Below are 17,920 nucleotides of genomic sequence, written 5' to 3'. Positions count from 1 at the left end.
TGATAATGATTCTATTTGGAAGTTTGGGTCAAGTGTCAGATTAGAATGCTACAATTATACGATTTGATGCTGAAATTACGCTACATGTAATTTCTCCATACCATGGAAATGACTGAATGTATCAACTTTTTCAAACTAGATCAATACCTGCATTATCACACATATGATTTTGTAGGGAAAGATTTAGGCTATGGGGTCAAAGCTCAGGTGGAAATGTTAAACTGTCACTATTTTTTCCATGTGTTAGAAGTGGCTCATAGTATTGTCATGGATATTGGTGTATTACCACCAGATGTTATTAGTTACCAATCATGTCAAACTGTTGTCTGACAGTGGCAAGATGTACTGTAGATCTCTTGGGAAAATAATGCCATATGGCAGAGGTTACCAGTCGCCATAGTGACATTTCTAGTTCTGAAATTGGAGTAGAACAAAAGTATTGTTGCTCCATTAGTTATAGGTTATCCTCTAGTTGCCTGCTCTAATGTAAAAGTAATTGCCCGCACTTTTTGGAGACCTACCTTGATCTCTCGTCCCCCACTCCCCGCCCACCTTCACAGATCTGGCGTGCATGTACAAACTGTTCAAGCGGGTGACCAACGGGCTGGAGACAATGTGTCGGTGTGTGAGTGCGTACCTCAGGGAGCAGGGAAAGGCCCTGGTGCAGGAGGAGGAAGGCGGAAAGAACCCCATCCAGTACGTCCAGGTAAGATAGTCGGCGTTGGGTGTCCCACGCCCCATTCATAATGCCTTCTTATCCCTGTGTGTCACAGAGGCTGTTGCAAGGATTTGGGTCCTTCCAAGATTTGCTCGCCATTAGAAGTTCACAGTGCAACAGTTTGTGTTGTAAGAATAGGGTTTGCAAACTTGGTTGTTGTGTTTTTTTTTTGTTTTTTTTTGTTTGTTTTTTTTGTTTTCTGATATGACCAGTATGATGAGCTTGTAATTGAATTGATGAGCTTGTTTCACAAAATGAACATTAATTCAAACACCAGTGGTAAAACTGGATGTGACATCAGTCTATCCTTGAACTATTTTATACTTGTACTAGTGTGCATGAGCAATCCTGCAATCTACAAATAAAAAGAAAGATAAAAAAAGTATAACAGAGGAGAAGAATGACACAGATTTGCCCGTCTTTGCTCTGCTCTGATTTCCTTGTTTTGCTCTAAATCCCTGCTAAGGGGACCTTTACTTCATAAAAACTGTGCTGTATGCAAATATGACAGCGAGTACACACTACCAAGCACTACCAAGCAGTGTGATAATCTTTCAGATGGGGAAGAATTCACTCTATTTGGAAAGAAGAAGAATTGCCTATGAATGCCCGATGCCTTGTTAATCATGTATGTGTATTTTTTTTCAGACCCACATTTTACCCTCTCTCTTTTCTCTTCCTCTCTCATTCTCGCTTTCACTTTTCTATCTCTCAATATCTCCTAACTGTCCCTCTTCCCTTGAAGTCATACCAACACACTCATGCCATCTCCTTTTGTTGCCCCCCTCTTATTTTCAGGACCTGCTAGAGTTGAAGGACAGGTTTGACATGTTCCTCAGAGATTCGTTTGGCACGGACCGCAAGTTCAAGCAGACCATCTCGGGCGATTTCGAGTACTTCCTCAACCTCAACCCCAAGTCGCCGGAGTACCTCTCATTGTTCATCGACGACAAGCTGAAGAAGGGCGTGAAAGGGGTGAGTGCCCCGGAGAGGGTCGAAATCCCTCCTGTCATTGGTAGTTATGAATTCACGCAACCCTTGTTGGTTGTCGATAGCCTACATTATGTTTGGTAACCTGCCGCAAGGTTGTGTTTCCTTCTGGACATGTGCCAATTTTTTTTTTTTTTTATGCACATGGCTGTCTTTTACCTCTGTGTCTGATGTTGTAATGCTTTGAATTTAAATTTGACCTCGAAAAATTAAAGATAAAAACAAAATATAAGCGAACAGACCAAATGATGTTGACATCACTTTTAAAGGGACTGTACAGTACTGGTTGAGGTGGGGATTCATGTTTTGAACATTCCTAAGTGAGATAATGAAAAGCCTCTTATGAAATATGAAAGAGCATGTAATTCTAAGAAGGATTCAACGTTTATTTGATGAAAATTGGTTTTCAAATGGCTGAGATATCCAAAAAAGTGCTAATAATAAAAGGCGACATGCCACAACTTTATTAGGATCTCTTTGTTTCACTTTGTTTTTGGATATCTCAGCCATTTCAAAACCGATTTTCATCGAATAAACTTTTGATACCCCTTAGAACTGCATGCTCTTTGACATCTCATAGAGTGGTTTCTGAATATCTCGCAAAACGATAAAAACTAAATCCTCATCTCGACCAGAACTGTACACACCCTTTAAGGCTAGGTTGCTTTTGGTTGATTTGTCTTCAAGTTATTCGACTGGCAAATGATCTGTGAACAAGCTAACCATGAAACAAAGATGTTGATATTAGACGAACTGCTGTCTGTGCTACGTTTTGTCACTGCCAAATACAAAGAGATGGGTAAATTACGGTTTACCCTCTGGCTGTTGAAAAGTCTTTGTGTATACAATATCAGAAGCGAACAGCATACTTGGCTGGCAAGAAGGCGAAACGCAGTATTACAAGGCTGCACAGGTTTAGAATCCTGTGTTTATACAAAGTAGGGGAGATTTCTCTTGCCTGTGTGTTAGACCAATGCAAATGTGATGTATCAAAGCCACTCTGAGGTATATTCTGCTCATTAGCAAATAAAAATCATATGAGAAAAACAACATAATGTGACAAAGAGTTGTAATGAACAATGTCATGGACGGCAGTTGAACTGTTTACTTGTATTGCTGTGAAAAAACATTCCTAAGCATTCAGACTGTTTAATATAAATTTGAACCATTGCTTTTGTGAACTGATCTATTTCTCTTTGTGTATCAATATTTTCACCTTGTTTTTGGTTTTGTTTTATGTTTTTCCCCATGGCAGCTGAGTGAGCAGGAGGTGGAGAATATTCTGGACAAGAGCATGGTGCTGTTCCGCTTCCTACAGGAGAAGGATGTCTTTGAGCGGTACTACAAGCAGCACCTCGCCAAGAGGCTACTGCTCAACAAGAGTGTCTCAGATGACTCCGAGAAGAACATGATCTCAAAGTTAAAGGCAAGCTAGACCACCAACTCAATAAGAATTGAGTACAAATAAAGAGAAGCTTAACGAAGTTTTTAAAAATGGACTGAAGTCTAAATGAAATGTTTTTGTCTTTTACAGACCAACAGTAAAAAGTCTTAAGAATTAAAGATTGAGTTTCACAAGGTCCACAAAGTTTCAGATAATGCATCTGACCAGAGCGAAGATGTGCCCTGTTTGTTGAAGCATCCCTTAAAATGAAGGTACATGTATGTTCTCCAGCACTGATTAGGTTAAAAGGCTCAAACACAAGTTTTGATTTACTGTCATATAAAGGGCAGTCAAGCTTACAGGTGCCAGAAGTATGCCATACAGCTGTAGCTCTGTAATTGTTACGTTTAAAACACAGTTTGTACTTGACTTCATCTTTATCTTTTTGTGTAGCTGATTCACGGAGTAGATAGAGTGATTGCATACCTACATCTCTATATTGTTACTATACCCTTTAGCATTCTACAAGAAATTAAAGCGGTAACAAACAACTGGACACTACAACTTTCATGATATATTTCACATATTGGCTCCAACACATGCACAGATACTACCATACCATGTGTGGAAGTCATTAACCCGTTAAAGATGGACTGATATTCCTATGTATAACACACATTTCCATTCACTCACCCCGAGAATACTCAGGACTAGTCCTCAACGGGTTCATAATGTAAAGCTAACTGTGCGATTGGTGTGATGTTCATTCCTTTAGACGGAGTGTGGATGCCAGTTCACCTCAAAGCTGGAAGGCATGTTCAAGGACATGACGCTATCAAACACCTTCATGGACGAGTTCAAGGTCCACGTGCAATCTGCCCAGGTGGGTTGGATACTATTGCCCGATACTATTGCCCAAGTAATAGACGAGGTTCCGTGAAGTCAAATGAAGCGTTGCCTTAGGGGCAAAAACAAATCACGTGTGTAAAGTGCATAGCTCTAGCGCATGGTACATGTACCACATACCCACCTGCCTATCATGGGACGTGGAATGTAACGCTCACACACTTTTCCATGCGTGTGGGGGGCCCCTATACTCGGTTATTTAACTCTTAAGCAGGGTTTGGTGACGTCATTGGAACCTTGTCTATAGGTTGTCAAGTAGAAGTGTCATGCCATATGATGGAAGTGGGAGGAGAATCTGACAACCTGGAAGTAGTTAGTAAAATAGAAGTGTCATGGCAGGAGAGACTTGGGGATGAGAATTTACTGCCCGACTGAAAGTAGGATGAAACATGCATTATGTGGCTTTTGTGAGAGATGGACAAAGCTCTATTGCTTAGGTAGTAGTTGATATAATTAAAGTGTTGTGCTTGTGGAGAGTGAGGGATTAGAATCGTTGACGGGGTAATATCTTGTAAATTGGAAGCATCTTGGCATAAATGAAACATGGATGAGACTCTGTTGACCATGTAATAGCTATCAAAGCCAAAGCCACCTGGCATAGATTATTAGATGGCTGAGATTCTATTGCCCTGGTAGTGGTGGTGAGTCAAAAGGGAGGGGTCTTACCATGTAGGAAAATGGGGAAATGAGATTTTATAGCGTTGTAGCTGATAGTAAAATGGAAGCATGAGGTCATGTTGATTGAAGATGGATAAAACTCTATTGCCTAGGAAGTTTCACCGTAGATGTGATCTTGAAGGTTGGAGATTAGATAATCATATAAACATGCCCTTGCCAACATTCAGCCTAACAAAGAAAAGAAAACTTTGATGAACTTCTGTTTGTATTTATGGTGTATTGATTTTGGTGTTTTTGATTGATACAGATCAACATGTATGGAGTTGACCTCAACGTCCGTGTATTAACGACAGGGTTCTGGCCAACTCAGTCAGCAAAGCCACAGTGCAATGTACCCACGCAAGCAAGGAATGCTTTTGAAGCATTCAAAAGGTGAGAAATTGATGTGTATGTTGTCATGCTTGTATGTTTGTTTGTTTGTTTTATCCCTTTGCTTCATACGATTACTATTACAACTACTGAGACAACAATTGAGAATTGTTTCTAATGGTAAGCATTGTAAGCTTGCTGTAAAAATTAATTGACACTGAAACATTGGTGGCTTTAATCAGTTTATTATCAGTGAGTCACATTACTGTGATACAACAACAGTGTAAGTTTTTCATTTGGACAGAAAGTGTACAACTCTCCCAGTTTACAATGATCAATTTTCTCCATATAGTATGCTTAGAGCTTAGTGCAAGAGTGAGTGATAATGTAAAAGAAGGAATTTCAAGATCATTGCTTAACCTTGTTTGCCGATTAGTATGTCCACTGGAATTCACCCCCCCCCCCCCACACACACACACCCAGATTTGCGCAGCTATTTGGAAACTCGTTGACCATGAATAGGGATTACCGAATCCCCATAATCCCCATTGTAGAGGCATAGCCCTAGTGTTGGGCTGAGGCACGTTGATGCTCCTGAATGAGCTTTTTAACTTACAAGTAGTTCAAATTTTGAGGGGTTACTGAATGCTGGTCCTAGTAACAAGCCACCAAAAAAAAAAAAAAAAAAAAAAAACAGCCATGGTAAGGTAAGCTACGTTGCAAGTGCCTGGGTACAGAAGGGCTTAAGGTAGCAGGTCAGCTGTCACTAAATGGTTGATGTTTTATTGTATGACCCTTGTTAATGACTTCACATTGTTTACATTCTATCAAGCAATCAAATCGTGTTTTGTATCTGTGTATTTCTTACCATCCTGTGCAGGTTCTATCTAACAAAGCACACAGGCAGACAAATATCCTTACAACCCCAGCTAGGCTCAGCGGATTTACATGCAACTTTCTTTGGGGCCAAGAAGGTGAGAGTACATTATCAAAATGGCAGCTTTCTTTATATTATTGAGATGTTATTTCCATTTTTTTTTTTTTTTTTTTTTTTTTTTTGCTGAGTTAGATCTTCATAGCAGAAGTGGGGAGTGCATTGTAAGAGAATCGGTCAGTGACTGTTTTGAGCTACAGAATGATGTAATGCTACACCTTACCAATTACGAGTCTTGTTTATAAACCTCTACACTAATATCCTTCAAAAGCTACAGTAAGTAGCAGTGATAGTGTATCAAGTCAGGAGTGTGTGACTTAGTATAGTGACCATTCTCAAGCTAGGATGTGCAGCAATATATAATGTCATATACAATGAAAATACTGACCTAAAGGTCAACATTTCAAATAGTGCTGTTGATATTTTCGTACCGACTAGGAAAAGTAAATGTTTCTCTTGGTCATTACCATTGATAAAGTTTCTATTTACCTTGTGTTGCTGCAATCAAGACTGGCTTAAAAGTTGATTGTGTGCACTTGCATGCTATCTGTGTTCCGAGTTCATATTTTCCTTGGTGATACTGTAACAAGCTCACTTGAGTAAAATGCAGTAAAGAAATGTATGGAGATTGTGGCAGAAATGAATTGTGCCGGACACACAATATGCTCAGGGTTTTGTCGATACCACAAAGCACCAAAAAAAAAAAAAAAAAAAAATTATGACTTTGTAGTCAACTCATAAATGTAGATATCTAGACTCGTAAGAAGGGGTGCGTTATGTTCTCTTTCCACCGGTAGGAGGGGGGCAAGAGTGAGGAGAGGAGGCACATCATCCAGGTGTCCACCTACCAGATGTGCGTGCTGATGCTCTTCAACGTCAAGGAGCAGTGGACGTACGAGGAGATGTGCTCCGAGACGGACATCCCCAGCAAGGACCTGATCCGGGCCCTGCAGTCCCTGGCCCTGGGCAAGCCCACCCAGCGCATCCTGGTCAAGGAGCCCAAGGGCAAGGAGATTGGTGAGTGGTGGCCAGGAGGGGAGGGAAGGGAGGAGGGGAAAGGGAGAAGGATGGATGGAGGGGGAAAGGAGCAAAGGAGCAAAAGTGGATGAAATAATGATGATAAGCTTGATTGATTATACAACTGCAAGCTTGTTAAAGAGATTATATAGTTATAGGTCGAGATGGGGCTTCACCATATTGGTGAGATAATGAGAAACCTCCTGTGAAATATAAAAGAGCATACAATTCTTTGATGACAATTTATTTGAAGAAAATTGGTTTTGAAATGACTTAGATATCCCAAAACAAAAGAGGTCCTAATAAAAGGTGGTACCCACAAGGTATGACCCACAAGGTGGGACCCACCTTTTATTAGGACCACTTTGTTTTACTTTGGTTTGGATATGTCAGCCATTTCATAAATAATTTTCAGCAAATAAATTTGGAATTTCTCTTAGAATTGAATGCTCTTTAATATTTCATATGTAGTTTCTAATAATTGCATAAAAAAAGTTAAAATCTGAACCCCCTGTCTCAACCAAAACTATACCATCCCTTTAATGGCAACATTTTGTAGCATGTGAGGCAAGAGGCAGTTTCTTCCAGCACCTATTCATCAATTAACTTCATCTACCTGTTCATTCTGCTCTTTCCCTGATTAATCCCGTAGCACCCAGAGGTTTCTTTTAGTGGCAGCATATGAAGAGTTTGTTTGCAAAAACCGATAAGTCCATTTTTGAAGATTTTGAAGTAGGGTCTCTATCAAAAAGTACAAAATAATACCTTTAAAATGATATATTGGTCACCACATATAAAGGTACATTTTTGAAGTTATGGTCAAAAGAAGCAAAACATTTCTTATTATTCTCTTTATTTTTGTTGACCTTTAATCGCAAATATCTCCATTTGACAAATATGGACTTATCGGTTTTTGCAAACAAACTCTTCATATGTTCATTGACAGAAGCAGTTTTATTTCACACTCCTCTGCATGGGTGTAGACAAATAAATTGTGTATTTATGGAGAGCTGCGTGCAGAATAGGGTTGTGCAAAGATCATATCAACTTTGGAAATCTATACACAAGTATTAAAGTGCAGCTGTTGGCTGTTAGATGTTTTTTCAGAGGGGCTCCCTCTAGTTGCAGTGGCCACAGGGTGAGATTTAATGTTGCCAGGATGGACGATGTAGTGCTAACAGAGAATGTCAGTGTGTTGCAACCTTTGCCCCCCCCCCCCCCCCCCCCAAAAAAAAAAAAAAAAAAAAGAAGAAGAAGAAACAAAATCTAATGAACAAACAATTATCAATGTCACCAATAATACTGGGGTGGTAGTTTTCCTGGATGAGGTGCAAATCACCTGTATTAGGAGTGCATTTTCAAAGCCAGAACACAGAACATAGCTTTTGGAGAGTACCAGGAAGTAACAAAATATCACGAAACATTTCCTTTTTATGTGACAATCGCATTTCATTGTATTGCATTGGATTTCATTTGCATCGTTTTCTCATGAATATAACTGTTACTGATGATTTGTTGCTCTTGCTCAAGTGTTCCGTATTGTGTATGTTTTGTGTATTCCAGAGAATCCTCACACGTTTTCCGTCAACGATGCTTTCACGTCAAAGCTCTTCAGAGTGAAGATCCAAACGGGTGAGTGAATGTAGCGTTTTCCTTCCAATCAAACTATTGTGACATCACAATACCATGAAATCAAGATGCAAAGTAGTAAAACAACAACAAAGAAGCAATTGTTGCATGTATCAATTCAATAATGAGAGTGTCCGGTGTTGGGATCATGTGGGCTCTGTGGCTAGAAACATTTGCGAACAAGTGTCCAAGGCTAAGCAGTCAAATGGGTCCCGTCATTAGAAACATTTTTGTGAATGAGCGTCCAAGGTGAGGCAGTCATTTGGGTCCTGTTTGATACAAATTTTGCGATTAGATGCCACTCCAAAAGTGTAATGCGACTTAACTCCCAATCAAGCTGAAGGGCCCATTTGGAAATCACCTGTGGTTTTGCAATTTGATATGCAGAGCTCCCAACATCTGTCCCCAGACACTGTTCTCAATGTGAAACCTCAAAACATGGCAGCCCATAAACTTGACTGATGTAATTACCATAACGAGATTTACTCTCCGTGATTTATTATTATGCTGTAACTCGTGGTTACCTGTCAAAATAAATTATCAAAATAAATGACTGCACTCCAATGTATCAGTGCTGTCAGTTGGTGTATAGCTTTATGTTACACTTCCCATTTAAAAAGAATAGACATTACTACATTCTTCAGTACATGAATGTATATGATGCTACTGATATTTTACCGTTTCTCAATTTTCTTGTTTGCCACAGTGGCAGCCAAAGGTGAATCAGAGCCAGAGAGGAAAGAGACGAGAACGAGAGTTGACGAGGATCGCAAGCATGAATATCCTTTACATCAGCTGATTATTCCCCGTACCACTGTCGTAGTTCAGCCAACTTCTCACCCAATTCATCTGTCTATTCTTTAAAAAGATGAAATTGATGGAAGGATTACTAGTTTTGCCAATTTTACATCATATAATACAGTATTCCTGTTTGTTGAGGTTCAGGGTTGCTCGGTGTGCATTCTGTATTGTTTACATATTAGCAATTTTCTTTGCTTTTTTTTTTTTTTTTTTTTGGGGGGGGGGGGGCCTCCTTTTGTTCCCTTGCCTTGCATGTTTTGTGAGAGTGTCTTCTTTGTTTGACAAGTCAGGATTTTAAACATGCAGAGATGACGTCAAGTAGGGGTGTAAGAGTTACAAACCTGTAGCATAGGCACTACAGTTTCCACATCAGTATGCCATCCAGCCATTGCATTAGCAGTATGCAATTTTATTTTCTGAAGAGAAGATTTGAATGTTGCTCATAGTTTGCCAGGATGTTGTGTTTGGACTGGCAAATTAGGGATTCTTGATTCTTTTTCCCTTAACGGCTCTTGCACGATTGAAGCAGCCATCGTGAGGATTATGAAGTCAAGAAAGAAGATGCAGCACAATGTTCTCGTGGCGGAGGTGAGTCGATCAAAAATCAAGTACCACTCGGGATATGAAATTGAAACCTGAAGCAGGTCCCTATTTTGGGGGGGGGGGGGGGGGGGGCTTACGATGATGTGCATACCAGGACGATATCAACCTATATTTCATGTAAACTGGAAATGCAACATTGCAGATATATTCTCTGTTTTGTTTTTGTTGTTGTTGTTGTTGTTGGTTTGTTTGTTGTTTGTTTTTTTTTTTTGGGGGGGGGGTTAAAAAGTCACGTGTGGATCTAATAGCTCTTGTCTCGGGAGTGACCACGATACACAGAAGACCTCTGTAGGTACTAATTGGATGGTGGCCATTAGACATCCTTGGACTTGATGTTCACGTCACAGTTGTCACCTCAACTAGTGTGACTGTTTTTGACATTGATGAAGTGGAACATGATGACATGCAGGGCCAAGAAGACCAGAAAGTGCAGAGTGAAGAAGGGAGAGTAAAATGGAAGGAGGAATGAAAATGTATCCGGGGGTGTTACCATGACCCTTGAATGCCCATCACCTCCCCTCCCCCCTAAGAATGTTCCATCGCCCTTGTACATGTGTGTGTGTGTGTGTTTGTGTATGTATGTGTTGATATAAGATGCGTAGCAGGCAGGAAAATTTGACGGAAAGGAAGGAGAAGCTTTTCAGCAGCATGTCACTTCTATTTCCGACTTCCTCCTCCTTACAGGTGACAGAGCAGCTTAAGTCGAGGTTCCTACCAAGTCCTGTGGTCATCAAGAAGAGGATAGAAAGCCTGATAGAACGAGAATACCTCGCAAGGGCACCCGAAGATAGGTGAGGAAACTTTGCTTGGGGTGTGGACTGTTCTAATATGTACTAATATTATTTCTGCATTCATTGAATTCACATGTATATTTGATGTACATGTAGATTCCCCTTTAACGGGCAATAATATTGTGGTGGCTAGGTACCTCATTTGCAGAGGAAAGCAAGAGAATACAAAAGCTAGGGTTAAAGGAGTTGTAATCTACAAGGCATCACAGGGTTAAATGGAATAGAATGATGGCTCATGTAGCTGCAATTAGCGCCCAGCATGCAGTTCAGCGACATGAGATTTATTTACCCTGGTAATCAGTTTCAGATGAGAAGTTGATTTGGAGGTGCTGCGAAATTACTGACTGGTATTGCAGAAGCGGTAGGATGAACGGAAAGTTGAGAAAGACAAGAAGGACAGATAAAAGCCACTGATCGAGAATGTTTGTAGATTTGTATGCAGTGATGCCGTCTGGCAGTAATTGTGTATCCATTGCTTGTAACACTTAGGCCTGATTGATTAATTCTGGCCCTGTACAATATTGAGTTAGCACTGAGACGCTGCTCTTGTGAATGGCCCCAGCAATTCATACACTACTTATGTAATGACCTGAGCAATTCAGTTAGTGACTTTAATATTCTGTTTATCTTTTTTACCTCCCCTTCTCTGTGTCATTGCAGGAAAGTTTATACCTACGTAGCATGAACTGCGGATACCACCACTTTGTACAGACTGGCAACATGCAGATACTATAACTACCATGTGAAGAAGATCTCTCCACTTGAGGTGCAAGTGGATCTTCCGTCTTCTATTATGCACCCCTGTTTTTTGTTTTTTTCTTCTCTCTCTCATGAAGTTTGTAATCAACGCCTCCGGATGATCATTTTGTAATTTGAACAGTCTGTGGAAGGACATTGAATTCATTTGTGTATGATGATACTAAAAACTTGTCTCCAGTTATGTTGCATTAAGAAGAAAACTTTAAAAACATAGCAAACAAAAAAAGAGAGCTAGTAAGAAAGAAAAAAAAAAATCATGTCTACCACTTTCTGAAAAGTTGGTCAGAATTTGTAACACGAAACACTAATCACCAAAGATTGATGGAGTCATGTCCTCTCATTTTGCACCTGTCCTTCAGTCGAATGTCTCTCTGTCCGTCTACATTCTTTTATATTGTTGAGCTCTCAAATCCAATGCTTCTGTCTGTTATTTCACTATAGTAAAAAGTGTATTTGTAACACGGTGTGAGTGTGGTTGCATCAGCATCACTTGACTGTAACAGTCTTTGTTGGAGTGCACGGTAGCACACTGTAAACTGTGAATGTGTGCACAGGCAGTGGGTGTTATAAATGCACATTGTATACTGTTACCGATTATAGTGCATACGCTTGTCAAGTACTGCACTAGACTGTATGCACTCCAAATGCATAATTGCTGTCCCCTTTTCCTCCCCCCCCCCCCCCCCCCCTTGGAAATGGCTAAAGTCAAGGCGACGTATGACTTTCTTGGTCTAATCGTTCACTTGTCACACATATATTCTGGAATGGTGTGTTCTAGATCATGCATCATTATTTTATGCACTATTCTCCTACCAGCCTCTACTCTTGTATCTGTCATCTCTCATTTTATCTATTTATCTATTTATTCTGTCTAGCTCTATTTGTTTCCGTTTCTCTCAATCCTTCTACTGCTTATCTGCTACGTCTACTCAACCGTTAATCTGTTCATCTCTTTCTTAGAAATGCCTTTGCCTCCCCGCTATGTGGTGTAGACTGCAATGCAAGCCTAGAAGTGGGGGACTGAGTTATCATGCATTGCATGTTGTCCAGCGAGTCTTTGGTGAATTTCTGGGCATGCAATATTCCTTGGGGTGCGGGTGTCGTAGCTCTTTACTGACAACAGTAACAAGGACAGCGTAATAATTTTTGGGCAAATATCGGTGCTAATGTAAGAAACACTTCCTTGACAAATTCAGATTCGATAAAGTTCAGAGTTGTTGTTTTTGTATATTTTTTTTTCTGTCCTTAAGGAAGATGTTTGGTGCATTCATTCTCCTGTTTGATACTGTTCCTTGTGAGATTTTAAAGTCTCCATGGATTTTACATGGGACCTCCAGGTCCCTTTCGGCATTTGGTGAAATGCTGCCATTCTCAAGTGTTTGAAATTCAATCAAGTTCTGACTATGAATTAAACGTCTTATTTGTCGTGGTCCGTCAACCCCACGTAAATCATGCAACGATGTTGATTTCCATCTTCTGTGCGATGCCATCTCATTTCGCTTCCTTCCATTTTGTGTTCTCAAGAGCTTTTGCGAGGCCTTACTACTACTACTCGGAGGTTGTGAGCATTTTGTGTTACTTTTTTTGTCGTTTTGATTCTTTCCCATTAGTAATCAAATGCGTTTCATACCGCGGGGCCGGTATGACCGGTATGCCTGCAGATGCTTTTGTTACCAGTCGCACAAGTCGTTAACCAGCTGCAAGGTTCTTAGCTGCGTAGTATTGTAGGGTGTGCGTGGATAATTTTTGCGGTGGACTTAAAGGGGGCTGGCATGTAGAATACATTTGAAATAAGTTTATTTAAAAGATTGTCTCCTTGCACACTGACATCGAAAATTAATCTAGCTTGGTTGAATTCTGCTCAGAGCAGTATACATTAATACATAGACCTCCATACTTCAGCATTTTTCAATAATCTGAGCAACTACTAAACAGTGAACTGTTATGTTTTGGTTTTTTTTATTTTTATCAAAGACCAAGGAAATGATAGAAGGCGTAAATAAACTGATGTAGGTTTCAGGTAAGTTTGCATAACATTGTTCCCCAGGTTTATGAATGTTGATTTCTTCTTTCATTTCTTACTAGGGGTGGAAGTGAATTATGTCACTTCTGCAAGTATGCACTTCATATTTTTCTTTTTCTTTCCTGATTTGTTATTGTTGGAGAGAAAAGTGATTTCTGGTTGCACTTGTGGTAATTTCACATAGGGAGATTTTCATAACTTGGTTATGAAGGGAAAGATCCTATAGAATGGGAAAGATTCTGTAAATGTCTGTTGGGGCAAAGAGATGAATTATTCTGCAGCGCAATTTGCAATGATGTGAGGCAGGTTAGTGTTATAGTGAATGTGTCGGTAGCAAAATGTCCTGTCCAAGAAGGCGAAGTGGAACTGAGTTTTGCATGTCTTGCCTGATTTTTTTTTTTTTTTTTTTTTTAAGTTGCCTAGGTTGTTTTGAGCCCGTAATGTCGGAATCGAGGTGTGCACATATTGTGTACACATGTGAGCAGTTAAGTTTTATTCGTTCATGTTTGGTCCAAGACATGCCAATCTTGTATGATTTGTATACTCGTTTCTTTTCCCGATCAAACTTATTGTAAACATGGGCTCCTATTCACAGAGGTGGTTAAAATCAACATGGTTTGAATTTAGTCCATGGACTCCCTAAAATAAGCTTGAAATTGGCGTACCTTTTGCATGCCCGTATCAACGCACAATTATTATTGGATGTCTGTTGGCAGATGCAATCTGTCACACATGTTTAATGTAGAAGAAATTTGCATAAACTTTGGTCTAAATTTAAACCATCTTTGTGAATTTGGGCCACAGAATCCATAAGTATATGTGACGCATTGCTAGTTTCATGGGCCTGATGGGGTTGCGGAACAATGATTTTAGTATGTGCATGGAAGAATGCATGTCGGAGACTAAGAATTGTCAGACATTTATGGTTGGCTAAGCCATGAGATGAGCTGGGAAATTAAGCTTAAGATTCCTGTGAACGCGATGACAATTTGTCTTCGCCATCTGGACATCGGAGGTCTAAGACATTGGCAGAAAAAAATTATTGCAACTCTTAGTTTTTCTGTCATGATCACATGATGACAAAATTGGATACCATGTGCCCAGAAACTGTTTAGATGGCAGAGTTGCTTTGAGAGAGAGATTTCTACCGCGAGACCTCTTGCAGAACAATTCTGAAAATGAAAAATAGTAGAAGTCCCATGTACCCATGTCTGTTAGTAGTACCTGTAAACGTGCATTGCTAGTTGGTAACCTTAAAAGTATATTTTCTATTTTTCATTCTGTGGGCATGTATGTTTGGAATACATGGGACTCCACATTATGAATCATTCATTTTGCACAAGATTCTGCAAGTTCCTGTCAATATGGAAGTATTTATCACCAAAATGATACTTTGGTTCTGAAGTCTCCCTTAGAAGGCATCCAGTTGAAAAATGAAGTGTGATACCGAGGGATCAAATTGTACTCGTGTAAGTTCTACAGTAGGGTTTGCACCTGTGGATGATGTATGGACTGTTGTTAATGTACGGTATGTGATGCAGGTCTGACCAAGATATTGGATTGTGTAAATCTACTGAATGTGATTCTCCTTGGGGCCTTCAGAAGGCTTTTTGAGAAGTGTGAAACACAAAACAATTAGCAGTGGATGAAATACCTGAACAGCCAAAAAGCTGTGACATATAGGTAATGAATATGAGTGTGTAAACACTCACTGCAACCACTAAAAGTTCTTTTACTGTATAATCCCAAGTGCTAATGTGTGTATCTAGAAATGTCCAATGTTCTGCGAGAGGAAGGTGAAAGAATACCTATAATATCTTGATGGAGGGAACGGCACCCATGGGGATTGTACACGGTATGTCAGCTACATTGGAATTGGTCTGCGTCTTGCAGTTAATTTCAGTATCACACATTTATCATGTGTGTAGAGGCAGAGGAATATAAAGGGTCATTGATTTCTCTGTCCCATTGAAAGTACTACTGTTCAGCAAGAATTTTTTGTGGCATGAAGTTTTCACTAATTGCCACTGGCATTCAATGCATGCAGTGTAGACAAGAACTTTCGCCTGCATTGTAAATTCGCTAATCTTGGCTCTCGCCAAATTTGCGAAAGTAAAATGCACCTGAAAACTTCCCATTTTACAGTATTCCCTTACACACAAGCCTTCCCGCTGTCAAATTGGTGCATCTGTGAACGCATTTGATGATAGAATGACACGTATCAACTCTCAGTTTCAACTAGTCGGGGGAATTCAGCAGCATCGCAGATTGACAGCATATTTAGTTCAGTTTTCTGTTATTTTTCTGAGACTGCTTCTTGAGGCATCTCTTGACCTCTGCAGGGTGTGTGTAATGTAGTGTGTCCAAGCCAAATGTGGATACAGTGACCAATTACCAGTATGGCTGATAGTGGTCCGTCAGTGCAAGGGGGGGGGGGGGGGCAGTTGCTAGCAACAAGCAAGCCAACATGCATATTCATTTATGGTTTGGTCCCCTGACAGCAACTAGGATTTCTCTAAATGATATCGTTAGATCCACAACGCTGCTTGCCAAGCCACATCAGCCACCATTTTTTTTTTTCTTGCTCTCGCTTTTTCTCTTTTTAACAAAAGTATCAACTTGGGTTTTGGTAGGATGGCAGTGGGGTGAAATAGAGATGTCAGTTTGAGTTGCAATTTCTGCAGATAACATTGATAGAATATATGTATAGTCACCCCCTCCCCCTTGTGGAGTATGCACGTGTCGGTCTGTTTGGCTTTAAAGCAGTCTCCTTGGCCAAAGTAGAATGATTTCACAGTGTGGTTGCCACGGCAACAGAGAGAAAAAGTTTATTGCGCAGAGTATAGGAAGACTTTTGCTCTCATGTCCAGTTTCAGCATATTGTATGATAGAATGTACATCTAACAATGCCTTCTTTGTACCCGAGGTTTACACGTCTTTTCTTTTTTTTTTTAAGACAACCCATCAATATTTCTTTACAACCTCACAAAGACAGCTGGTGCGGTTTCTGCGACTTTATTCTTCACTGTATTGCTTCTGGTCAAATATCTTTCCGAGTCAAGGCGGATGTTGTGAATTTCCATAATAAAAGAGCACAGGGAATGAGTCGTGGATATATTATATATTTATTACATAGACCGCATGCGTTTATTATTATTTTTTTAAACACCCAGTGCTCATATTCTGGTCTCGTCCCAACTTTGGGGGTTAGGGCGTGATTAAAGATTGGAGTCACAGATCTGGAAGGAAGACTTGAAGTGTATAAAAAACAATCTATGTGAATGTATGTCCTCTTCAGATTTCTCATGCCTCTGTCCTGGCGTGTCATGCAAAGAAATGTCGCCTCTTAAATGCCCTTGACTGTGCGGAAAGTACGCGAGGAACATCAACCTGCACTTTTGTTGTGTTATCGATGAGCGCAAACATTGAATGAACAAAACGTTACAAAAAATGAGGACTATTGAGAAGAGAAAGAGGAAGCCCAGTTGTGCTGGGTTTTGAATTTTTATTCAGTGAAGAGAATCTGAGATTGTATATTGCTCTGACTCTCATATTTGTTGATGTGATGGGTTCGTACTATTCTTGTGAAACAGAGAATGACTAAACATTTTAAAGTATGAATCCAACTCACTAGGTAAGCAAAAAAAAAAAAAAAAGATGAAAAAAAAAAACCACGATTGTCAGAACTATAAATGTACAATTACATAAAGCATGGTGTTCACTAAAATAAAATGTAAATGTGTTCAGGTTTATGACAAAAGAAACTATGTTGTCGTCTTCTCATTTCTCCATTTTTTTGTGTGTGTTTGTTAAAAGGGAATTCCAGACCAGCTAAAACTAAGTGTGATGAGACGAGAGTCAAATTCTACAAGCACAACTGAAAATTTGCCAAAATTGGATAAAGATGAAGAAATTCATGAAATTGTGAAACTTGTGAAGTTTCTTGAACATTTAATGTGAACATGCAGAGGTGGGTTGATGATGTTGCTTTACAGATTGCCATATATTTTGTACATTGTATACAAAATCTTGCAATTTCCAGGTTTTTTTTTTTTTTTTTTTGTTCAAACAATTATTTCCCAGTCTCAAATTCTAATTTATCTGACTGATTATTATCTTGAAGTTATTCAGTGAAGAATAACTTTGTTTTACACTTTTAAAGCAGAAAATCTTATGTTTGTCTTTTTTGTATGTGATCAACGGAAAATTGTGACATTCTGTCATCAGCTTTCATACATTCACATCAACTGTTTCACAACTGTTTTGCAAAAAAAAAAAAATTAAAGAAACTTCACAATTTTTGTCGCAAAAATTGGCGAAACTCATCAATTTTGTAGCTTTCCTAATTTTCATCTAATTTTGATCAAATTTCCACTTT

General features: G+C 39.5%; 1 protein-coding gene across 2 annotated transcripts in view; it reads left to right on the top strand.

The window, feature by feature from the left end:
• Nucleotides 1-17,306, top strand: part of LOC140244277 (cullin-3-B-like) — a 29,435-nt gene extending 12,129 nt beyond the window's left edge. For both annotated transcript variants that reach the window (XM_072323923.1, XM_072323924.1), the window contains 12 exons: nucleotides 561-706; nucleotides 1,517-1,693; nucleotides 2,964-3,134; nucleotides 3,868-3,975; nucleotides 4,924-5,048; nucleotides 5,866-5,959; nucleotides 6,717-6,936; nucleotides 8,500-8,568; nucleotides 9,272-9,344; nucleotides 9,885-9,954; nucleotides 10,654-10,760; nucleotides 11,421-17,306. In XM_072323923.1, coding sequence (XP_072180024.1) covers nucleotides 561-706; nucleotides 1,517-1,693; nucleotides 2,964-3,134; nucleotides 3,868-3,975; nucleotides 4,924-5,048; nucleotides 5,866-5,959; nucleotides 6,717-6,936; nucleotides 8,500-8,568; nucleotides 9,272-9,344; nucleotides 9,885-9,954; nucleotides 10,654-10,760; nucleotides 11,421-11,445 — 1,385 coding nt within the window. In that variant the 3' untranslated portion in view covers nucleotides 11,446-17,306. The remainder of the gene's footprint in view (nucleotides 1-560; nucleotides 707-1,516; nucleotides 1,694-2,963; nucleotides 3,135-3,867; nucleotides 3,976-4,923; nucleotides 5,049-5,865; nucleotides 5,960-6,716; nucleotides 6,937-8,499; nucleotides 8,569-9,271; nucleotides 9,345-9,884; nucleotides 9,955-10,653; nucleotides 10,761-11,420) is intronic.
• The last annotated feature ends 614 nt before the right edge of the window (nucleotides 17,307-17,920 follow it).

The sequence above is a fragment of the Diadema setosum genome, chromosome 21 (genome assembly GCF_964275005.1).
Source record: "Diadema setosum chromosome 21, eeDiaSeto1, whole genome shotgun sequence".
In the NCBI taxonomy this organism is placed as follows: Eukaryota; Metazoa; Echinodermata; class Echinoidea; order Diadematoida; family Diadematidae; genus Diadema; species Diadema setosum.
This window is presented reverse-complemented; position numbering and strand designations above follow the sequence as displayed.